General features: G+C 46.9%; 1 protein-coding gene across 8 annotated transcripts in view; it reads right to left on the bottom strand.

Annotated features, from left to right (window-relative positions):
* Positions 1–779: 779 nt before the first annotated feature.
* The window catches only part of ODR4 (odr-4 GPCR localization factor homolog), a 370,494-nt gene continuing 346,190 nt past the window's right edge, over positions 780–25,083 (bottom strand). For all 8 annotated transcript variants that reach the window (XM_063940235.1, XM_063940234.1, XM_063940236.1 and 5 more), the window contains 2 exons: positions 7,230–7,328; positions 780–1,438 (listed from right to left, as the gene is read on the bottom strand). In XM_063940235.1, coding sequence (XP_063796305.1) covers positions 1,371–1,438; positions 7,230–7,328 — 167 coding nt within the window. In that variant the 3' untranslated portion in view covers positions 780–1,370. The remainder of the gene's footprint in view (positions 1,439–7,229; positions 7,329–25,083) is intronic.

Below are 25,083 nucleotides of genomic sequence, written 5' to 3'. Positions count from 1 at the left end.
TGATGGTTAGAAAGAATACAACAAGGACACACTACAAACAGACAGTTCTAATAGGATCATTTTGTGAATTCATGAAAAAACATATCCTTCTGTGCCTTATTTTATTTAATGGGTACTTTCTATTTATTTTTATGACTTGATCGGAACACATTTAACCCCTTCAGTGGTATGCCTGGAAATCTTCCGGGGTACCTCGGAAGATTTCCAGGCATGCTACTGACTGATTCCCCAGGTACAGCCGTGCAGCGTGACGGCGCCCGGGAATCAGCATAAGCTATTACAGAGTTAAGTTAAGCCCACCCCCGGACTCCTATGTGTCGGGGGCATGCTTAACAGTGTAATGGCTTATGCTGCTTCCCGGGCGCCGCTATGCGGCCGGGGATAAGCGCTGACACGGGCGATCCCTGCCTGCTCACCCCGCCCCACCTGCACTTGCTAAATCCCCTCCAGCTCACCCCCCCCCCCCCCCCTGCACTTAACCCCTGCATCCCAGGAATAAAATACACACCATGCTAGGTGTGTATTTTTTTTAGCTAAAAACCCAGTGTTTTAGGTTTTTTTTTTGCATCAGCACTGACGCTGGAGATGCCCACGGGTGTTTCCCCATGAGCAATCGCCCCTCTGCACTTTCCCCCGTACTTTAACCCCTGCACTCCCAAAATGTAAAATCTCGCCATGGGAGGTGTGTCCTTTTTTGTAAAACCCACCACTGAAGGGGCTAAATACTACTCTGTTTGTCTTGTAACATCTGATTTGGCCACAAATATAGACTAGGCTACTTTGTGACTAAAGTTTAATTTTATTATTTTATTTATGTTTTTATTTTGCAAAGCAATAGACAAATTGACAATGTTTACATGAATATACAGTACATGTCAGCTCAAAAGGAAAACAAATACAGTATACCTACTGTAGGTATTCACAAGAATACAATGTACATGAAAGATCAGGCTACTTTGTCACCATATTTAACTGCCACAACTGAATCACTTTATTTGCTTATACTACTCCATCTCACAAAATAATGCCTATTGCATACAATAGTATTGGTCATAAGGGGAAAATAAGTGGGACACTGCCATTTTATTAATTAGGTTAAAAAGCATTTTGTATTTGAAATTGGAAAGAAATAGGTAAATAAAAATGATGGCAAATTATTTTCAGCATTAAGTGAACATTTTATTGTGATTAACTATTACAAATACATGCAATGGTATAACTTTACATTATAGCAAACAATTAATCCAAAGTTTAAATGGCAAAATATCAGCAAATAAAATGCGCTATCATACTTCTCCTTTACAACTGGTATATGCATTCCACATGAGAGGTCTTGAAGAACAGGACATGTCAATGTGACTTTGTATTATTCATTCACTTAGGTAATGAAAGGATATTAGAACTGCTAAAAGAGCAACAGCTGTCGCTATTACAAGACCTGAAACGAAAAAACATGAAAGAAAATACACAAGGTGATGCATTATCCAGAGAAGAAAAAATAAGATTTTACTTACCGATAAATCTATTTCTCGTAGTCCGTAGTGGATGCTGGGGACTCCGTCAGGACCATGGGGAATAGCGGCTCCGCAGGAGACAGGGCACAAAAGTAAAAGCTTTAGGATCAGGTGGTGTGCACTGGCTCCTCCCCCTATGACCCTCCTCCAAGCCTCAGTTAGGATACTGTGCCCGGACGAGCGTACACAATAAGGAAGGATTTTGAATCCCGGGTAAGACTCATACCAGCCACACCAATCACACTGTACAACCTGTGATCTGAACCCAGTTAACAGCATGATAACAGCGGAGCCTCTGAAAAGATGGCTCACAACAATAATAACCCGATTTTTGTAACAATAACTATGTACAAGTATTGCAGACAATCCGCACTTGGGATGGGCGCCCAGCATCCACTACGGACTACGAGAAATAGATTTATCGGTAAGTAAAATCTTATTTTCTCTGACGTCCTAGTGGATGCTGGGGACTCCGTCAGGGCCATGGGGATTATACCAAAGCTCCCAAACGGGTGGGAGAGTGCGGATGACTCTGCAGCACCGAATGAGAGAACTCCAGGTCCTCTTTAGCCAGGCTATCAAATTTGTAGAATTTTACAAACGTGTTCTCCCCCGACCACGTAGCTGCTCGGCAGAGTTGTAATGCCGAGACCCCTCGGGCAGCCGCCCAGGATGAGCCCACCTTCCTTGTGGAATGGGCCTTGACAGATTTAGGCTGTGGCAGGCCTGCCACAGAATGTGCAAGTTGAAATGTGCTACAAATCCAACGAGCAATCGTCTGCTTAGAAGCAAGAGCACCCAGTTTGTTGGGTGCATACAGGATAACAGCGAGTCAGTTTTCCTGACTCCAGCCGTCCTGGAAACCTATATTTTCAGGGCCCTGACAACATCTAGCAACTTGGAGGCCTCCAAGTCCCTAGTAGCCGCAGGTACCACAATAAGCTGGTTCAGGTGAAACGCTGACACCACCTTAGGAAGAAACTGGGGACGAGTCCGCAGCTCTGCCCTGTCCGAATGGACAATCAGATATGGCTTTTGTGAGACAAAGCCGCCAATTCTGACACTCGCCTGGCCGAGGCCAGGGCCAACAGCATGGTCACTTTTCATGTGAGATATTTCAAATCCACAGATTTGAGCGGTTTAAAATGTGATTTGAGGAATCCCAGAACTACGTTGAGATCCCACAGTGCCACTGGAGGCACAAAAAGGGGGTTGTATATGCAATACTCCCTTGACAAACTTCTGGACTTCAGGAACTGAAGCCAATTCTTTCTGGAAGAAAATTGACAGGGCCGAAATTTGAACCTTAATGGACCCCAATTTGAGGCCCATAGACACTCCTGTTTGCAGGAAATGCAGGAATCGACCGAGTTGAAATTTCTTCGTGGGGCCTTCCTGGCCTCACACCACGCAACATATTTTCGCCACATGTGGTGATAATGTTTTGCGGTCACCTCCTTCCGGAATGCCTTTTTCCCTTAGGATCTGGCGTTCCACCGCCATGCCGTCAAACGCAGCCGCGGTAAGTCTTGGAACAGACCTGGTACTTGCTGAAGCAAGTCCCTTCTTAGCGGCAGAGGCCATGAGTCCTCTGTGAGCATTTCTTGAAGTTCCGGGTGCCACGTCCTTCTTGGCCAATCCGGAGCCACGAGTATAGTTCTTACTCCTCTACGTCTTATAATTCTCAGTACCTTGGTTATGAGAAGCAGAGGAGGGAACACATACACCGACTGGTACAACGTCCACAGATATTGCTTGAGGGTCTCTTGACCTGGCGCAATACCTGTCCAGTTTTTTGTTCAGGCGGGACGCCATCATGTCCACCTTTGGTCTTTCCCAACGGTTCACAATCATGTGGAATACTTCCCGATGAAGTCCCCACTCTCCCGGGTGGAGGTCGTGCCTGCTGAGGAAGTCTGCTTCCCAGTTGTCCACTCCCGGAATGAACACTGCTGACAGTGCTATCACATGATTTTTCGCCCAGCGAAGAATCCTTGCAGTTTCTGCCATTGCCCTCCTGCTTCTTGTGCCGCCCTGTCTGTTTACGTGGGCGACTGCCGTGATGTTGTCCCACTGGATCAATACCGGCTGACCTTGAAGCAGAGGTCTTGCTAAGCTTAGAACATTGTAAATTGCCCTTAGCTCCAGTATATTTATGTGGAGAGAAGTCTCCAGACTTGATCACACTCCCTGGAAATTTTTTCCCTGTGTGACTGCTCCCCAGCCTCTCAGGCTGGCATCCGTGGTCACCAGGACCCAGTCCTGAATGCCGAATCTGCGGCCCTTTAGTAGATGAGCACTCTGCAGCCACCGCAGAAGAAACACCCTTGTCCTTGGAGACAGGGTTATCCGCTGATGCATCTGAAGATGCGATCCGGACCATTTTTCCAGCAGATCCCACTGAAAAGTTCTTGCGTGAAATCTACCGAATGGAATCGCTTCGTAAGAAGCCACCATTTTTCCAAGGACCCTTGTGCAATGATGCACTGACACTTTTCCTGGTTTTAGGAGGTTCCTGACTAGCTCGGATAACTCCCTGGCTTTCTTCTCCGGGAGAAACACCTTTTTCTGGACTGTGTCCAGAATCATCCCTAGGAACAGCAGACGTGTCGTCGGAAACAGCTGCGGTTTTGGAATATTTAGAATCCACCCGTGCTGTTGTAGAACTACTTGAGATAGTGCTACTCCGACCTCCAACTGTTCTCTGGACCTTGCCCCTATCAGGAGATCGTCCATTTTCTTTGAAGAAGAATCATCATTTCGGCCATTACCTTGGTAAGGACCCGGGGTCCCGTGGACAATCCAACCGGCAGCGTCTGAAACTGATAGTGACAGTTCTGTACCACGAACCTGAGGTACCCTTGGTGAGAAGGGCAAATTGGGACATGGAGGTAAGCATCCCTGATGTCCCGGGACACCATATAGTCCCCTTCTTCCTGGTTCGCTATCACTGCTCTGAGTGACTCCATCTTGATTTGAACCTTTGTATGTAAGTGTTCAACTATTTCAGATTTAGAATAGGTCTCACCGAGCCGTCTGGCTTCAGTACCACAATATAGTGTGGAATAATACCCCTTTCCTTGTTGTAGGAGGGGTACTTTGATTATCACCTGCTGGGAATACAGCTTGTGAATTGTTTCCACTACTGCCTCCCTGTCGGAGGGAGACGTTGGTAAAGCAGACTTCAGGAACCTGCGAGGGGGAGACGTCTCGAATTTCCAATCTGTACCCCTGGGATACTACTTGTAGGATCCAGGGGTCCACTTGCGAGTGAGCCCACTGCGTGCTGAAACTCTTGAGACGACCCCCCCCACCGCACCTGAGTCCGCTTGTACGGCCCCAGCGTCATGCTGAGGACTTGGCAGAAGCGGTGGAGGGCTTCTGTTTCTGGGAATGGGCTGCCTGCTGCAGTCTTCTTCCCTTTCCTCTATCCCATGGCAGATATGACTGGCCTTTTGCCCGCTTGCCCTTATGGGGACGAAAGGACTGAGGCTGAAAAGACGTTGTCTTTTTCTCCTTTATACGGCAATACTTCCATGTGCCGTTTGGAATCTGCATCACCTGACCACTGTCGTGTCCATAAACAACTTCTGGCAGATATGGACATCGCACTTACTCTTGATGCCAGAGTGCAAATATCCCTCTGTGCATCTCGCATATATAGAAATGCATCCTTTAAATGCTCTATAGTCAATAAAATACTGTCCCTGTCAAGGGTATCAATATTTTCAGTCAGGGAATCCGACCAAGCCACCCCAGCGCTGCACATCCAGGCTGAGGCGATCGCTGGTCGCAGTATAACACCAGTATGTGTGTATATACTTTTTAGGATATTTTCCAGCCTCCTATCAGCTGGCTCCTTGAGGGCGGCCCTATCTGGAGACGGTACCGCCACTTGTTTTGATAAGCGTGTGAGCGCCTTATCCACCCTAAGGGGTGTTTCCCAACGCGCCCTAACTTCTGGCGGGAAAGGGTATACCGCCAATAATTTTCTATCGGGGGAAACCCACGCATCATCACACACTTCATTTAATTTATCTGATTCAGGAAAAACTACAGGTAGTTTTTTCACACTCCACATAATACCCTTTTTTGTGGCACTTGTAGTATCAGAAATATGTAACACCTCCTTCATTGCCCTTAACAAGTAACGTGTGGCCCTAAAGGAAAATACGTTTGTTTCTTCACCGTCGACACTGGAGTCAGTGTCCGTGTCTGTGTCGACCGACTGAGGTAAAAGGACGTTTTAACGCCCCTGACGGTGTTTGAGACGCCTGGACAGGTACTAATTGGTTTGCCGGCCGTCTCATGTCGTCAACCGACCTTGCAGCGTGTTGACATTATCACGTAATTCCTTAAATAAGCCATCCATTCCGGTGTCGACTCCCTAGAGAGTGACATCACCATTACAGGCAATTGCTCCGCCTCCTCACCAACATCGTCCTCATACATGTCGACACACACGTACCGACACACAGCACACACACAGGGAATGCTCTGATAGAGGACAGGACCCCACTAGCCCTTTGGGGAGACAGAGGGAGAGTTTGCCAGCACACACCAAAAACGCTATAATTATACAGGGACAACCTTTATATAAGTGTTTTTCCCTTATAGCATTTTAATATATATAGTCATATCGCCAAATAAGTGCCCCCCCTCTCTGTTTTAACCCTGTTTCTGTAGTGCAGTGCAGGGGAGAGCCTGGGAGCCTTCCCACCAGCATTTCTGTGAGGGAAAATGGCGCTGTGTGCTGAGGAGAATAGGCCCCGCCCCCTTTTCGGCGGGCTTCTTCTCCCGTTTTTCTGAGACCTGGCAGGGGTTAAATACATCCATATAGCCCCCAGGGGCTATATGTGATGTATTTTTAGCCAGAATAAGGTACTATCATTGCTGCCCAGGGCGCCCCCCCCCAGCGCCCTGCACCCTCAGTGACCGCTGCTATGAAGTGTGCTGACAACAATGGCGCACAGCTGCAGTGCTGTGCGCTACCTTATGAAGACTGAAAAGTCTTCTGCCGCCGGTTTCTGGACCTCTTCACTTTTCGGCATCTGCAAGGGGGTCGGCGGCGCGGCTCCGGGACGAACCCCAGGGTGAGACCTGTGTTCCGACTCCCTCTGGAGCTAATGGTGTCCAGCAGCCTAAGAAGCCAATCCATCCTGCACGCAGGTGAGTTCACTTCTCTCCCCTAAGTCCCTCGATGCAGTGAGCCTGTTGCCAGCAGGACTCACTGAAAATAAAAAACCTAACAAAACTTTTACTCTAAGCAGCTCTTTAGGAGAGCCACCTAGATTGCACCCTTCTCGGCCGGGCACAAAAATCTAACTGAGGCTTGGAGGAGGGTCATAGGGGGAGGAGCCAGTGCACACCACCTGATCCTAAAGCTTTTACTTTTGTGCCCTGTCTCCTGCGGAGCCGCTATTCCCCATGGTCCTGACGGAGTCCCCAGCATCCACTAGGACGTCAGAGAAATCTACATTATACTCCAAATGACCCAGCAATTTAGAGAGTATGATAAAAACCAGAGCTTGCTGGCTTGTAGTTGTAGCATTACACAAACTTTTAATGCTGCATATCAATAATGTGTGACTGGGTGTTTCTACTAGAATGGATAAAATGTTCTTTTGCACTCTGTACATGTTTAATAACATCACAATAATTCATTCTAATGATGCAGTCAACTACACTTTATAGAAAAGTATACTTCACACCTACCCATATTCTGATGGCCTTTAGAAGATAGCATGTCTTTTTTCAAAGTGCATGTCTCAGTGCTTGTAGGGTTATCAGATTTATATGAATCATGTTGTTGTTCTGTATCAATGAGAAAAAAATTACAGTGCAATTTAAAATAAGAATTTACTCACCGGTAATTCTATTTCTCGTAGTCCGTAGTGGATGCTGGGAACTCCGTAAGGACCATGGGGAATAGCGGGCTCCGAAGGAGGCTGGGCACTCTAGAAAGATCTTAGACTACCTGGTGTGCACTGGCTCCTCCCACTATGACCCTCCTCCAAGCCTCAGTTAGGTACTGTGCCCGGACGAGCGTACACAATAAGGAGGATTTTGAATCCCGGGTAAGACTCATACCAGCCACACCAATCACACCGTACAACTCGTGATATGAAACACAGTTAACAGTATGAAACAATAGAGCCTCTCAACAGATGGCTCAACAATAACCCGATTTAGTTAACAATAACTATGTACAAGTAATGCAGATAAACCGCACTTGGGATGGGCGCCCAGCATCCACTACGGACTACGAGAAATAGAATTACCGGTGAGTAAATTCTTATTTTCTCTAACGTCCTAGTGGATGCTGGGAACTCCGTAAGGACCATGGGGATTATACCAAAGCTCCCAAACGGGCGGGAGAGTGCGGATGACTCTGCAGCACCGAATGAGAGAACTCCAGGTCCTCCTCAGCCAGGGTATCAAATTTGTAGAATTTTGCAAACGTGTTTGCCCCTGACCAAGTAGCTGCTCGGCAAAGTTGTAAAGCCGAGACCCCTCGGGCAGCCGCCCAAGATGAGCCCACCTTCCTTGTGGAATGGGCATTGACAGATTTTGGCTGTAACAGGCCTGCCACAGTATGTGCAAGCTGAATTGTACTACAAATCCAACGAGCAATAGTCTGCTTAGAAGCAGGAGCACCCAGCTTGTTGGGTGCATATAGGATAAACAGCGAGTCAGATTTTCTGACTCCAGCCGTCCTGGAAACATATATTTTCAGGGCCCTGACAACGTCTAGCAACTTGGAGTCCTCCAAATCCTTAGTAGCCGCAGGCACCACAATAGGCTGGTTCAGGTGAAACGCTGACACCACCTTAGGGAGAAACTGGGGACGAGTCCTCAATTCTGCCCTATCCATATGGAAAATCAAATAAGGGCTTTTACAAGACAAAGCCGCCAATTCTGATACTCGCCTGGCAGAAGCCAAGGCCAATAACATAACCACCTTCCATGTGAGATATTTCAGATCCACGGTTTTTAGTGGTTCAAACCAAAGTGATTTTAAGAAAACTCAACACCACGTTGAGATCCCAAGGTGCCACAGGAGGCACAAACGGGGGCTGACTATGCAGCACTCCTTTTATAAATGTCTGAACTTCAGGTACTGAAGCTAGTTCTTTTTTGAAAGAAAATCGACAGAGCCGAGATCTGTACCTTAATGGAACCCAATTTAAGGCCCATAGTCACTCCTGCTTGCAGGAAATGCAGAAATCGACCTAGTTGAAATTCCTCTGTTGGGGCCCTTTCGGCCTCACACCATGCAACATATTTTCGCCATATGCGGTGATAATGAGTTGCTGTAACCTCTTTCCTGGCTTTAGTAAGCGTAGGAATTACTTCCTCCGGAATACCCTTTTCCTTCAGGATCCGGCGTTCAACCGCCATGCCGTCAAACGCAGCCGCGGTAAGTCTTGGGACAGACAGGGCCCCTGCTGCCGCAGGTCCTGACTGAGTGGCAGAGGCCATTGGTCCTCTGATATAAATTCTTGAAGTTCTGGGTACCAAGCTCTTCTTGGCCATCCACGAGTATCGTTCTTACTCCTCGCCTTCTTATTATTCTCAGTACCTTTGGTATGAGAGGCAGAGGGGAGAACACTTAAACCGACTGGTACACCCACGGTGTTACCAGAGCGTCCATAGCTATCGCCTGAAGGTCCCTTGACCTGGAGCAATATCTTTTATAGCTTTTTGTTAAGGCGGGACGCCATCATGTCCACCTGTGGCCTTTCCCAATGGTGTACAATCCTATTGGAAGACTTCTGGAGGAAGTCCCCATTCTCCCGGGTGGAGGTCGTGTCTGTTGAGAAGATCTGCTTCCCAGTTGTCCACTCCGGGAATGAACACTGCTGACAGTGCTAACACATGATTTTCCGCCTATCGGAGAATCCTTGTGGCTTCTGCCATCGCCATCCTGCTTTTTGTGCCGCCCTGTTGATTACATGGGCGACTGCCGTGATGTTGTCTGATTGGATCAGTACCGGCTGGTTTTGAAGCAGAGGCCTTGCTGGCCTCAGGGCATTGTAAATGGCCCTCAGATCCAGAATATTTATGTGTAGGGAAATAACCTGACTTGACCAAAGTCCCTGGAAGTTTCTTCCCTATGCGACTGCCCCCCAGCCTCAAAGGCTGGAATCCATGGTCACTAGGACCTAGTCCTGTATGCCGAACCTGCGGCCCTCTTGAAGATGGGCACTCTGCAGCCACCACAGTAGAGATACCCTGGTCCTTGGAGACAGGGTTATCAGCCTATGCATCGGAAGATGCGATCCGGACCACTTGTCCAACAGGTCCCTCTGAAAAGTTCTTGTATGGAACCTGCCTAATGGGATTGCTTCGTAAGAAGCTACCATTTGTCCCAGGACTCGCGAGCAATGATGCACCGCTACCTATTTTGGTTTCAGGAGGTCTCTGACTAGAGATGACAACTCCTTGGCTTTCTCCTCCGGGAGAAACACTATTTCTGGTTTATGTCCAGAACCATCCCCAGGAACAGTAGACGTGTCATAGGAACCAGCTGTGACTTTGGACTGTTTAGAATCCACCTATGCTGTTGTAGCACTTTCCAAAATAGTGCTACCCCGACTACCAACTGCTCCTTGGACCTCGCCCTTATAACGAGATTGTCCAATTACGGGATAATTACAACTCCCTTTTTTTGAAGGAGTATCATCATTTCGGCCATTACCTTGATAAAACACCCTCGGTGCCATGTACAGTCCAAACGGCAGTGTCTGGACTTGGTAATGGTAATCCTGTACCACAAATCTGAGGTACTCCTGGCGAGGATGGTAAATGGGGACATGCAGGTAAGCATCCTTGATGTCCCGGGATACCATGTAATCCCCCTCGTCCAGGCTTGCAATAACCGCCCTGAGCGATTCCATCTTGAACTTGAATTTTTTTATGTTCAAGGATTTTAAATATAAAATGGGTCACACCGAACCATGCGGTTTCGGTACCCCAACCCGTGTGGAATAGTAACCCCGTCCTTGTTGAAGTAGGGGCACCTTGAGTATTACCTGCTGGGAATACCGCTTATTAATTGCCTCTAGCACAGCCTCCCTGCTTGAGGGAGTTGTCAGCAAGGCATATTTTAGGAAACGGCTGGGGGGAGACATCTCTAATTCCAGCTTGTACCCCTGAAATACTACTTGGAAGAAACAGGGATCCACCTGTGAGCGAGCCCACTAATTGCTGAAATTTTTGAGGCGGCCCCCCACCGTACCTGGCTACACCTGTGGAGCACCCGCGTCATGGTGTGTACTCACAGGAGGCGGGGGAAGAATCTTGATTCTGGGAACAGGCTGACTGGTGCAGCTTTTTCCCTCTACCCTTGTCTCTGTACAGAAAGGAAGCGCCATTTGACCCGCTTGCTTTTCTGAAGCCGAAAGGACTGTACCTTTTTCTGTGAGGAAACCTGAGGTAAAATTATTTCTTCCCAGCAGTTGCTGTGGATACGAGGTCCCAGAGACCATCCCCAAATAATTCCTCACTCTTATAAGGCTCTCTATGCGCTTTTTAAGTCAGCATCACCTGTCCAGTGACAGGTCTCTAATACCCTACTGACAGAATGGACATTACATTTATTTTGGATGCCAGCCGGCAAAATATCCCTCTGTGCATCCCCCATATATAAGACAACGTCTTTAATATGTTTTTATGTTTGCCCACTATTATCCCTGTTTGACAGGGTCACCAACCACGCTGCAGCAGCACTATCTGCAGGTCTCAGTCTAGTACCTGAGTGTGTAAATACAGACTTCAGGATAGCCTCCTGTTTTTTTTTTTTTTTATCAACAGGTACCTATTAAAGTGGCCGTATCCTAAGACGGCAGTGCCACCTTTTTTGACAAACGTGTGAGCGCCTTATCCACCCTAGGGGATATCTCCCAGCGTAACTTATCCTCCTGGCCGGAAAGGGTACGCCATCAGTAACTTTTTATAAATTACCAGTTTCTTAACGGGGGAACCCACGCTTTTCACACACTTCATTTATTCATCTGATGGGGGAACAAAACACTGCCTGTTTTTTCTCCCCAAACCTAAAACCCATTTATAGAGGTTAAAGTCAGAAATGTATAACAAATTTTTAATTGCCGGGATCAAGTCACGGGTTGGATTGTGTATATGTCTCCACCTTGTTGACACTGGAGTCAGACTCCGTGTCGACATCTGTGTCTGCCATCTGAGAGAACGGGCGTTTTTGAGCCCCTGATGGCCTTTGAGACGCCTGGGCAGGCGCGGGCTGCGAAGCCGGCTGTCCCACAGCTGTTACGTCATCCACCCTTTTATGTAAGGAGTTGACACTGTCGGTTAATACCTTTTACCTCTCTATCCACTCTGGTGTCGGCCCCACAGGGGGCGACATCACATATATCGGCCTCTGTTCCGTCACCATATAAGCCTCCTCATTCAACATGTCGACACAGCCGTACCGACACACCGCAGACACACAGGGAATGCTCTAAACGAGGACAGGACCCACAAAAGCCCTTTGGGGGGACAGAGTGAGAGTATGCCAGCACACACCAGAGCGCTATATACTGCAGGGACTAACTGAGTTATGTCCCCTATAGCTTTATATCTATATATATATATAATGTATACTGCGCCTAAATTTAGTGCCCCCTCTCTCTTTTTTTAACCCTTGTAGACTGCAGGGGAGAGCCAGGGAGCTTCCCTCCAACGGAGCTGTGAGGGAAAATGGCGCCAGTGTGCTGAGGAGATAGGCTCCGCCCCTTTTTCGCGGCCTATTCTCCCGTTTTTTATGGACTTCTGGCAGGGGTATTTACCTCATATATAGCCCCTGGGGCTATATATTGAGGTATTTTTGCCAGCCAAGGTGTTTTTATTGCTGCCTCAGGGCGCCCCCCCCCAGCGCCCTGCACCCTCAGTGACCGGAGTATGAAGTGTGTGAGAGGAGCAATGGCGCACAGCTGCAGTGCTGTGCGCTACCTTGGTGAAGACTGAGTCTTCATGCCGCCGATTTTCCGGACCATCTTCTTGCTTCTGGCTCTGTAAGGGGGACGGCGGCGCGGCTCCGGGACCGAACATCAAGGCTGGGCCTGCGGTCGATCCCTCTGGAGCTAATGGTGTCCAGTAGCCTAAGAAGCCCAATCCGGCTGCAAGCAGGCGAGTTCGCTTCTTCTCCCCTTAGTCCCTCGCTGCAGTGAGCCTGTTGCCAGCAGGTCTCACTGAAAAGAACAAATTCTAAGACTATAACTTTCTAAGAGCTCAGGAGAGCCCCTAGTGTGCATCCAACCTCGGCCGGGCACGAAATCTAACTGAGGCTTGGAGGAGGGTCATAGTGGGAGGAGCCAGTGCACACCAGGTAGTCTAAGATCTTTCTAGAGTACCCAGCCTCCTTCGGAGCCCGCTATTCCCCATGGTCCTTACGGAGTTCCCAGCATCCACTAGGACGTTAGAGAAAACATGATTGCAAAATACATATCAGTATTGTCCTACAAACCTGTAAATTACTTTAAATTTGTTCTTTTAGATGCATCATCACTATGGGGGGGGGGGGGGGGTTCCAATTACCAGTGAAAAATGACATATGTGACCAGAGGGGCGTTCCACCAGAGGCAGCACTTATACATAACTGAATACTCCCCTCTCTCTCCCACTCCTATCATGTGAGCGGTTGGTGATGGCTGCGATGGGGAGAGGCACATAGGGAGCAATAAGTAGAGGTAAGAGTTTTGTCTCTACTGCATGAGACAAGGTCCTCAGCTTTCCATGTCTAAAAATAACTAGTGCACTAATAAAGTATAATAAAATAAAATATTTTCTGTATTTTCTTTTGAATTAAGTAATTTTTTATTAGGCACAACAGTTTACAGAGTGTAGCATTGTTTGCTGATTAGAAAAAGAGGATACATTGTAACCTGTACAATCATTAAGCACAATAGATACCAACAGATATTCAGTCAATATTACCTTCACAAAGAAAACAAAAATGGAAATTTGTATCCTTCAAATTATATTTCCAACTATTTAACGATATCAATTGAAAAAAATATATATAAAAAGTAATTGTACAACTGTACATAAGACTGCACCAGTTAATGTAATATGATTCATTGAGTGAATAAACAAAAATATCAGATTAAACTCTGTGTTTGTCATTAATTAAATAAAGAGATGTGGGTTTATGGGGAATTTAAGAAAAGAAAAAAAATATTTTTACATCTAACCAATCTAAAAACAGAGAGAGAAAAAAGAAAGTAGAAGAAAGAACAAAAAGAAGAGGTTTTAATGCATGACCTGTATTATATCTAAAAGGAATAAAAGAAAAACCTAGCGCCGGCCAATTTCCCAGTGCCACTATAGTCTCCCTGCATATAGGGTGTACAAACCCTTTTCCAATAAAAAGAGCAACAAACAAAAGAGGAAGCGCTGGCAAACTATAAATTAAAGTTTTTATTAAACCAATAAAAGATATTTTGGTTGTTGCTGTATTATATCTGTATATGTATAACATATTTTGAATGGGTGGTATTCATGTGACCGGCGGTAGGCCTTCATGTTGAACTAGGACAACAGGAATGGATGCTGGGCTAAGGTCCTGTACCCATAATCTAATATGCGCTAGTTGGGCAGCATAATAATATAATCCAAAATGAGGAAGAGCCAGGCCCCCTTCTGATCTAGTCCTGGTAAGAGTGTCTATACTGACTCTAGGATGTTTATTAGCCCAAGTCAAGGATGATAACATGCTGTTTAGTTGCCTAAAAAAAGGATGCAGGGACATAGACAGGGGATTGCTGAAGAACATATAATATTTTAGGTTGGATTATCATCTTGATAAGGTTTACCTGTCCCATCACGGTGAGGGGCAATTTACACCATGCTTTAGATTTTTCCTTCAAATACTGTAGGGAAGTAAAAGTGAAAGATTTTTCGGGAATATAATCACCACAATCATTAGTGACCAGCAGGGTTGTATCTAGGGGGTCTAAATGCCCCTGACTAAGTAAGGGACTGGCACCCCCCCACCTATATTCTAAATAAGCATGCTGCGGCGCCAAACATAAAGTAGTGTGGCCTCATGGGGATATGGCGTGTCCACAAATTAGTACCAATTCAAATTACGCAACACAGTAGTGCAACCTTATTCATATCACACCACCAAGTAGTGTCTGCTATTCTGCGTTATTCAACTAAGTAGTCCTGGCTATTCACATTACACAGCATTGAAGTGCCCCTTACTCACATTACACGACACAGTAGTCCCCTTAATCACGTCTGGAATGCCGGGAATTAGGTAAGTAATGAAGATTTGTGATGAAGGGGGCAGAGACATGAATAGGTCCAACCATTATACTAGTGTGTATATTATATATAGTGGCCTTGCACTCAGAGGGACCAAACCTTTTCAGTGGCACTGCACTAAGAATCATTCTCCAGGACACCACGTTCATGATCAGCAGCAGCAGCCTGTCCCCGATCAGCAGTAGCCTGTCCCCAATTGGGGGAGAGGAGGAGAGGGGGGAAGGTTTGAGGCACTGGTAAGATGAGGGGTAGAGACACAGATATGGTGAGGTGTAGAGGTACAGATGGAGAGGGGGGACATAAGATGAGGGGGGCAGAGGCACAGATAACTGAGGAGACAGAGGCACAGATAGATGTAGAAGGGACAGAGTCACATATAATGGAGGGGTGGCAGATGCACATATAAATGGAGAGGGGTACAAGTATAGATAATGGAGGGGTGGAGGTGGAAGAGGCACAGATAAAGGAGTAAGGGAAGACGCACTTATAATGTGAGGGCATCAGGAGGAGGAGACGGAATGGCGGCGTGCCTGGTCGCATCGGCTTTAAACACCTTGTACCTATGCTATTTGCAATGGTACATACAAGAAAGCAAGCTGAATGCAAGTTTTGTTATTAATTAATTGAATCTACTCCGGTACAATGGGGATTGCTTACCCCCGGGAGGTTCTGCTAGGGCTGCGGCAGCACTGCAAGGAGCCGGGGATCCTGTCTACCGGGGCAGAAGTGACCTTTGGCTTTGGAGCTAGGACCGGTGGTCAAGGTGCCTGGGCTGCCGGCGTGAATGCAGGAGACGCAGCGGCGGCTAGCGGTGAGATCCCGGTGGGGGGTGCATCCAGGACGCCGGTTACACTCTCCAGATGGAGGGCATGGCAAGATCAGCAGCATCTGGATGTGGATACTGGCCAGGAAGGTGGAGGTAGTCGCAGTCACTACCATTATCAACATCATAGGAGAGCTGGCCAAGGATTAAGGTACTGGGGGGGTACGCTGGGAGCCCGACTTTGCTGGAGGCTGGAAACGGTGCCCACGAAGAGGCGGCAGAAGCGAGGAAAGAGGTCTGGGGTTAAAACCAGGCTACAGCTCCGCCCCCTAAAGCCCTTCTTTGCCTAGCTTATTCCTGGCAAATCTCCAGTCCATGCCTAGTAAATTGGATGACATTCAAATGAAAATAGCCAATAAGTGACATTTGCGGAACAGTTCACTAATGATTTTTACTGAAACGTGGTTAAATAGTTCTGTGCCTGATGTAGCACTGACTCTTGTGGATAGGACTTTATTTAGAGCAGACAGAACTAGTGTCTCGGGTAAAGTTAGAGGTGGCGGAGTCTGCATGTATGTGAATAATAAGTGGTGCTTAGATGCTATTTTGATTAAATCTTATTGTTCAGAGGATTTAGAGTATATGACGATTAAATGTAGGCCCCATTATTTGCCTAGGGTATATTCTATTGTCATAGTGATGGTTGTTTATATTTGTCCTCAGGCAAATAAGGATTGTGCGTTAAATATCTCGTATGATTTTCTAGCAGGGTTACAATCCAAATACGTGGACTGTGCTTTTATTATAGCAGGGGATTTTAACCAGACTGATTTACAACTACTTATTCCGAAGTTTTATAAGTATGTCCATGTTCCGACACGGGGTGTAAACATTTTGGATCAAGTTTATACAAACATGGACCTTGCTTACGAGAGTATGGCCTCTCCACATATTGGGAAATCAGATCAAATCTCATTATTTCTGATTCCTATGTACGGTTTGTTAGTTAGTTGGTTAGGCGTATTAGGCCCACTAGAAAGTCTGTCTTAACATGGCTCCAGAATGCGGTGGTGCGATTACAGGATACCTTTGCATTTACAGATTGGGAATTGCTAATTGAGGAGTCTAGTATAGGAGGGGATATTGATGTTGATCTCCTAGCAACTACGGTATTAGGCTATATAAGCTGTTGTGTTGAGAGTGTAACTATGAAACAGAGTTTTAGGGTCTATGCCAATGAGAAACCCTGGCTGAATGCTGAGGTACGCTCTTTAGTCAGGGCTACAGACAAGGCCTTTAAAACAAAGGACAGAGTGATGTATACAGCAGCTAGGGCTGATCTGAGGAAAGGAATTAGAAAGGCTAAAATTGATTTCTCCAGAAGAATGGAGGTCAAGGTTAGTCAAAGTAACAATACTAGGAGTATGTTGCAGAGTCTGCAGGAAATCACTGATTATAAACAAAAAAAGATAGAGCAAAGGGTAGAGAATAGTTCCCTAGTAGAAGAGTTAAATACTTTTTACTCCAGATTTGACAAGAAAAATAATTTCAGTGTTGAAGCCCTGGAGACTAGACTAGGTGAGGTCCCCATAATACTTGACGAACAAGAAGTCCTGAGATGTTTGCGTGGTGTCACTATAGGTAAAGCTGCTGGTCCTGATATGATTCAGGGTAAAATCCTTAGGGACTGTAGCGATCAGTTAGTGGGTATCCTTACGTTGCTTTTTAATGTTTCTTTATATCATTGTATAGTTCCCAAATATTTCAAAGCAATGACCATTATTCCTGTGGTAAAAAAGAGCGTGCCTAAATGTCTAGACGATTATCGTCCTATTGCATTGACCTCATTGGTTATGAAGTGCTTTGAACGCCCGATGCTAAGACATATTAAATCTAATTTTTCAGCAAATTTTGATCCTTTGCAATTTGCATATAGAGAGAATCGCTCTACTGATGATGCAGTTTTGACTGTATTACACCAGGCGCAGAACCACTTAGAAAAGAAAGGGACATATGTAAGAATTTTATTTGTGGATTTTAGTTCTGCTTTTAATACCATAATACCAGTATCTCTGGTCTCTAAGTTTTTTTCTCTAGGTTTAAATGGGTTTACGTGCAATTGGATTTTAAATTTTTGGACTGATCGCCCCCAAGTAGTTAAGCTAGGTAGTTTTGTTTCTAGCGAGGTGCAGCTAAAAACTGGTGTGCATCAGGGGTTTGTCCTGAGCCCATTATTACATTCCATATTTACATACGATTGTTTTTCAGCTGTCGAATCTGTTAAGGTAGATGATACAGCGGTAGTCGGTTTGATTAGTGAAAAATGATGAGGATGCGTATAGACAGGAGGTTTTTAGATTGTTAAAATGGAGTAAGGAAAATTGTTTGCTTTTAAATACATCTAAAACGAAGGAGTTGGTAGTTGATTTTAGGCGAGGTAGTCGAAGACCGCTACTTCCTGTTTTTGTGGATGGTATGCAAATTGAGGAGGTAGATTCTTTCAAGTTTTTGGACATCTATATTTCCAGAGACCTAACCTGGTCTTTAAACTGTACCTTCTTAGTTAAGAAGGCGCAGCAGCGCCATTTTTTCTTAAGACGACTTAAAGCTGCTTGTTTGAGTACAGATATGCTGATTAAGTTTTATCGCAGTATAGTAGAGAGTGTTACGAGTAACAGTATGGAATGGAAACTGTACAGTGGCTGAGAAGATTTCCTTGGAACGTGTGGTCAGAACTGCAGGCAGGGTCATTGGTGTGTCCCTTCCATGTATACATGATCTTTATGAAAAGAGAGTGTTAAAAAGAGCTAGAAACATATTGGCAGATTCTAGTCATCCAAATTACTTAGTTTTTGAGAGATTACCATCACAAAAACTCTTTAGAAGTGTACGTACGCATTAAAAATGTATACTTAATAGTTTTTTCCCAACAGCTATACGTGCACTAAACGGTTTAACAAAGGGGGTAATTCCAAGTTGATCGCAGCAGGATTTTTGTTAGCAATTGGGCAAAACCATGTGCACTGCAGGGGAGGCAGATATAACGTGCAGAGAGAGTTAGATTTGGGTGGGGTGTGTTCAATCTGCAATCTAATTTGCAGTGTAAAAATAAAGCAGCCAGTATTTACCCTGCACAGAAATAAAATAACCCACCCAAATCTAACTCTCTCTGCAAATGTTATATCTGCCCCCCCTGCAGTGCACATGGTTTTGCCCAATTGCTATCAAAAATCCTGCTGCGATCAACTTGGAATTACCCCCAAAATGAGATAAATTATAAGTAAGACTTGTTTTATTGTTTGTTTTATTGTGCAAGATGTTCATTGGAAAATTTCATTGACATTTAATTTGTCTTGTCTTATTAATGACAATAAAGTATTCTTATTCTTAATGGAAGGCGGCAAGAGAACAGATAATGGTGTGTAGAAGAGGCACAGATAAAGGAGTGGGGGCAGATGCACTGATAATGGAAGGGGGCAAGAGAACAGATAATGGTGTGGAGAAGAGGCACAGATAAAGGAGTGGGGCAGATGCACTGATAATGGAAGGGGGCAAGAGAACAGATAATGGTGTGTAGAAGAGGCACAGATAAAGGAGTGGGGGCAGATGCACTGATAATGGAAGGGGGCAAGAGAACAGATAATGGTGTGGAGAAGAGGCACAGATAAAGGAGTGGGGCAGATGCACTGATAATGGAAGGGGGCAAGAGAACAGATAATGGTGTGTAGAAGAGGCACAGATAAAGGAGTGGGGGCAGATGCACTGATAATGGAAGGGGGCAAGAGAACAGATAATGGTGTGTAGAAGAGGCACAGATAAAGGAGTGGGGCAGATGCACTGATAATGGAAGGGGTCAAGAGAACAGATAATGGTGTGTAGAAGAGGCACAGATAAAGGAGTGGGGCAGATGCACTGATAATGGAAGGGGGCAAGAGAACAGATAATGTTGTGTAGAAGAGGCACAGATAAAGGAGTGGGGGCAGATGCACTGATAATGGAAGGGGGCAAGAGAACAGATAATGGTGTGTAGAAGAGGCACAGATGTGGAGAGAGAAAGTGGCACAAATGGGGAACTTCTTATTGCCTCTATTACTTTCTAAATTATCTGACCATTGGTAGAACAGAGGAAGAGAGCCGGAGGGTGACAGCCCCCTGAGAAAGAGAGAGGACATAGCTCACATTCTCCGTGCCTCAATATCAGTGCGGATCAAACGGAGACTCTGATCCCAGCTACTGCAAATGGCTCCTATGCTCCTATGGGAAGTCCCTCCTGCACATGGCAGAAGTCCCTGGAGACATGGCAGGAGAAGGAGAGGGGGCATAGCATACAGAGGAGTGACAGCTGCAGCGCAAAATAGACGGGACAGATAAATATCTTTAAAAAAAAAATAAGATTTTACACCTACCGGTAAATCTATTTCTCGTAGTCCGTAGAGGATGCTGGGACTCCGTAAGGACCATGGGTTATAGACGGGCTCCGCAGGAGACATGGGCACTTTAAGAAAGACTTTGACTCTGGGTGTGCACTGGCTCCTCCCTCTATGCCTCTCCTCCAGACCTCAGTTAGAGAAACTGTGCCCAGAGGAGATGGACAGTACGAGGAAAGGATTCTTGTTAATCCAAGGGCAAGATTCATACCAGCCACACCAATCACACCGTATAACTTGTGATAAACTACCCAGTTAACATTATGAATAAACAACATAGTCTCAGTCCAAACCGATGAAACTATAACATAACCCTTATTAAAGCAATAACTATATACAAGTCTTGCAGAAAGTCCGCACTTGGGACGGGCGCCCAGCATCCACTACGGACTACGAGAAATAGAATTACCGGTGAGTAAATTCTTATTTTCTCTGACGTCCTAGTGGATGCTGGGAACTCCGTAAGGACCATGGGGATTATACCAAAGCTCCCAAACGGGCGGGAGAGTGCGGATGACTCTGCAGCACCGAATGAGCAAAGGCAAGGTCCTCCTCAGCCAGGGTATCAAACTTGTAGAACTTAGCAAATGTGTTTGAACCCGACCAAGTAGCAGCTCGGCAAAGCTGTAAAGCCGAGACCCCTCGGGCAGCCGCCCAAGAAGAGCCCACCTTCCTTGTGGAATGGGCTTTTACTGATTTAGGATGCGGCAATCCTGCCGCAGAATGAGCTTGCTGAATCGTGTTACAGATCCAGCGCGCAATAGTTTGCTTTGAAGCAGGAGCACCCAGCTTGTTGGGCGCATGCAGGATAAACAGCGAGTCAGTTTTCCTGACTCCAGCCATCCTGGCTACATAGATTTTCAAAGCCCTGACTACATCTAGTAACTTGGAGTCCTTCAAGTCCCTAGTAGCCGCAGGCACCACAATAGGTTGGTTCAAATGAAACGCTGATACCACCTTAGGGAGAAATTGGGGGCGAGTCCTCAATTCTGCCCTGTCCATATGGAAGATCAGATAAGGGCTTTTACACGACAAAGCCGCCAATTCTGACACACGCCTAGCCGAAGCTAAGGCCAATAGCATGACCACTTTCCACGTGAGATATTTTAGCTCCACGGTCTTAAGTGGCTCAAACCAGTGGGATTTCAGGAAATCCAACACAACGTTAAGATCCCAAGGTGCCACTGGAGGCACAAAAGGGGCTGAATATGCAGCACTCCCTTAACAAACGTCTGAACTTCAGGCAGTGAAGCCAGTTCTTTTTGAAAGAAAATAGATAGGGCCGAAATCTGGACCTTTATGGATCCTAATTTTAGGCCCATAGTCACTCCTGACTGTAGGAAGTGCAGGAATCGACCCAGCTGGAATTCCTCTGTAGGGGCCTTCCTGGCCTCACACCAAGCAACATATTTTCACCATATACGGTGATAATGTTGTGCTGTCACGTCTTTCCTAGCCTTTATCAGCGTAGGAGTCACTTCATCTGGAATGCCTTTTTCCGTTAGGATCCGGCGTTCAACCGCCATGCCGTCAAACGCAGCCGCGGTAAGTCTTGGAACAGACAGGGCCCCTGCTGTAACAGGTCCTGTCTGAGAGGCAGAGGCCATGGGTCCTCTGAGATCATTTCTTGTAGTTCTGGGTACCAAGTTCTTCTTGGCCAATCCGGAACGATGAGTATAGTTCTTACTCCTCTCTTTCTTACAATCCTCAGTACCTTGGGTATGAGAGGAAGAGGAGGGAACACATAAACCGACTGGTACACCCACGGTGTCACTAGTGCGTCCACAGCTATCGCCTGAGGGTCTCTTGACCTGGCGCAATATTTTTTTAGCTTTTTGTTGAGACGGGATGCCATCATGTCTACCTGTGGCCGTTCCCAACGATTTACAATCAGCGTGAAGACTTCTGGATGAAGTCCCCACTCTCCCGGGTGGAGGTCGTGCCTGCTGAGGAAGTCTGCTTCCCAGTTGTCCACTCTCGGAATGAACACTGCTGACAGTGCGAGCACGTGATTCTCCGCCCATCGAAGAATCCTTGTGGCTTCTGCCATAGCCATCCTGCTTCTTGTGACGCCCTGTCGGTTTACATGGGCGACCGCCGTGATGTTGTCTGACTGAATCAGCACCGGTTGGTTTTGAAGCAGGGGTTCTGCTTGACTCAGGGCGTTGTAAATGGCCCTTAGTTCCAGAATATTTATGTGAAGGGAAGTCTCCTGACTTGACCACTGTCCTTGGAAGTTCCTTCCCTGAGTGACTGCCCCCCAACCTCGGAGGCTTGCATCCGTGGTCAACAGGACCCAGTCCTGTATGCCGAATCTGCGGCCCTCGAGAAGATGAGCACTCTGCAGCCACCACAGCAGAGACACCCTGGCCCTCGGGGACTGGGTGATCAGCCGATGCATCTGAAGATGCGATCCGGACCACTTGTCTAACAGACCCCACTGAAAGATCCTTGCATGGAACCTGCCGAAGGGAATTGCTTCGTAAGAAGCTACCATCTTTCCCAGGATTCGCGTGCAGTGATGCACCGACACCTGTTTTGGTTTCAGGAGGTCCCTGACCAGAGATGACAATTCCTGGGCCTTCTCCACCGGGAGAAACACCTTCTTCTGTTCTGTGTCCAGAATCATGCCCAAGAACAGCAGACGCGTCGCAGGAATCAGCTGCGACTTTGGGATATTCAGAATCCAGCCGTGCTGTTGCAGCACTTCCCGAGATAGTGCTACGTTGACTAACAACTGCTCCTTGGACCTCGCCTTTATAAGATCGTCCACGTACGGGATAATTATAACTCCCTTCTTCCGAAGGAGTATCATCATTTCGGCCATTACCTTGGTAAATACCCTCGGTGCCGTGGACAGACCAAACGGCAACGTCTGGAATTGGTAATGACAGTCCTGTACCACAAACCTGAGGTACTCCTGGTGAGGTGGATAAATGGGGACATGCAGATAAGCGTCCTTGATGTCCAGCGACACCATAAAATCCCCCTCTTCCAGGCTTGCAATAACCGCCCTGAGCGATTCCATTTTGAACTTGAACTTCCTTACATAAGTGTTCAAGGATTTTAAATTTAGAATGGGTCTCACCGAACCGTCTGGTTTCGGTACCACAAACAATGTGGAATAGTAACCCCGTCCCTGTTGAAGGAGGGGAACCTTGATTATCACCTGCTGAAAGTACAGCTTGTGAATAGCCGCCAGCACTACCTCCCTTTCCCTGGGAGCCGCTGGCAAGGCTGATTTGAGGTAACGGCGAGCGGGAGTCGCCTCGAACTCCAGCATGTATCCCTGAGATACCACTTGTAGAACCCAGAGATCCACCTGTGAGCGAACCCACTGGTCGCTGAAGTTCCGGAGACGCGCCCCCACCGCACCTGGCTCCACCTGTGGAGCCCCAGCGTCATGCGGTGGACTTAGTGGAAGCAGGGGAGGATTTTTGTTCCTGGGAACTGGCTGTCTGGTGCAGCTTTTTTCCTCTACCCCTGCCTCTGGGCAGAAAGGATGCGCCTCTGACCCGCTTGCCTTTCTGAGGCCGAAAGGACTGTACTTGATAATACGGTGCTTTCTTAGGCTGTGAGGGAACCTGAGGTAAAAAAGTTGACTTCCCAGCTGTTGCTGTGGATACGAGGTCCGAGAGACCGTCCCCAAACAATTCCTCACCCTTATAAGGCAAAACCTCCATGTGCCTTTTAGAATCAGCATCACCTGTCCACTGCCGAGTCCATAATACTCTCCTGGCAGAAATGGACATTGCATTAATTCTAGATGCCAGCCGGCAAATGTCCCTCTGTGCATCCCTCATATACAAGACGACGTCCTTTATATGTTCTATGGTTAGCAAAATAGCATCCCTGTCGAGGGTATCAATGTTGTCTGACAGGGTATCAGACCATGCTGCTGCAGCACTACACATCCATGCTGAAGCAATAGCAGGTCTCAGTATAGTACCTGAGTGTGTATATACAGACCTCAGGATAGCCTCCTGCTTTCTATCTGCAGGCTCCTTTAGGGCGGCCGTATCCTGAGACGGCAGTGCCACCCTTTTAGATAATCGTGTGAGCGCCTTGTCCACCCTAGGGGATGTCTCCCAGCGTAACCTATCCGTTGGCGGGAAAGGGTACGCCATCAGTAACCTCTTAGAAATCACTAGTTTCTTATCAGGGGAACACCACGCTTCTTAACACAATTCATTTAATTCATCAGATGGGGGAAAAGTCACTGGCTGCTTTTTCTCCCCAAACATAATACCCTTTTTAGTGGTAACCGGGTTAATGTCAGAAATGTGCAACACCTTTTTCATTGCCGTAATCATGCATCGGATGGCCCTTGTGGACTGTACATTTGTCTCATCCTCGTCTACACTGGAGTCAGACTCCGTGTCGACATCTGTGTCTGTCATCTGAGCTAGCGGGCGTTTTTGAGCCCCTGATGGCCTCTGAGACGCCTGGGCAGGCGCGGGCTGAGATGCCGGCTGTCCCAAGGCTGTTACGTCATCAAACCTTTTATGTAAAGAGTTGACACTGTTGGTTAATACCTTCCACATATCCATCCACTCCGGTGTCGGCCCCGTAGGGGGCGACATCACACTTATCGGCTCCTGCTCCGCCTCCACGTAGCCCTCATCAAACATGTCGACACAGCCGTACCGACACACCGCACACACACAGGGAATGCTCTGACTGAGGACAGGACCCCTCAAAGCCCTTTGGGGAGACAGAGAGAGAGTATGCCAGCACACACCACAGCGCTATATAACACAGGGATTTTCACTATACTGAGTGATTTTTCCCAATAGCTGCTTATTAACACAAATTGCGCCTAAATTTATGTGCCCCCCCTCTCTTTTTTACCCTTGTTGTACTGGATACTGCAGGGGAGAGCCTGGGGAGCGTCCTTCCAGCGGAGCTGTGAAGAGAAAATGGCGCTGGCTGTGCTGAGGAAGATAGCCCCGCCCCCTCAGCGGCGGGCTTCTCCCGCTTTTTATAATGTTAATGGCGGGGTTTTTTGCACATATACAGTGTTATACACTGTATTATGTGCTATTTGTGCCAAAAAGGTAAACTAATTGCTGCCCAGGGCGCCCCTCCC

The sequence above is a fragment of the Pseudophryne corroboree genome, chromosome 9, assembly GCF_028390025.1.
Source record: "Pseudophryne corroboree isolate aPseCor3 chromosome 9, aPseCor3.hap2, whole genome shotgun sequence".
In the NCBI taxonomy this organism is placed as follows: domain Eukaryota; kingdom Metazoa; phylum Chordata; class Amphibia; order Anura; family Myobatrachidae; genus Pseudophryne; species Pseudophryne corroboree.
The sequence above is the reverse complement of the archived record's forward strand: the minus strand, read 5'-3'. Positions and strand labels throughout refer to the sequence as shown.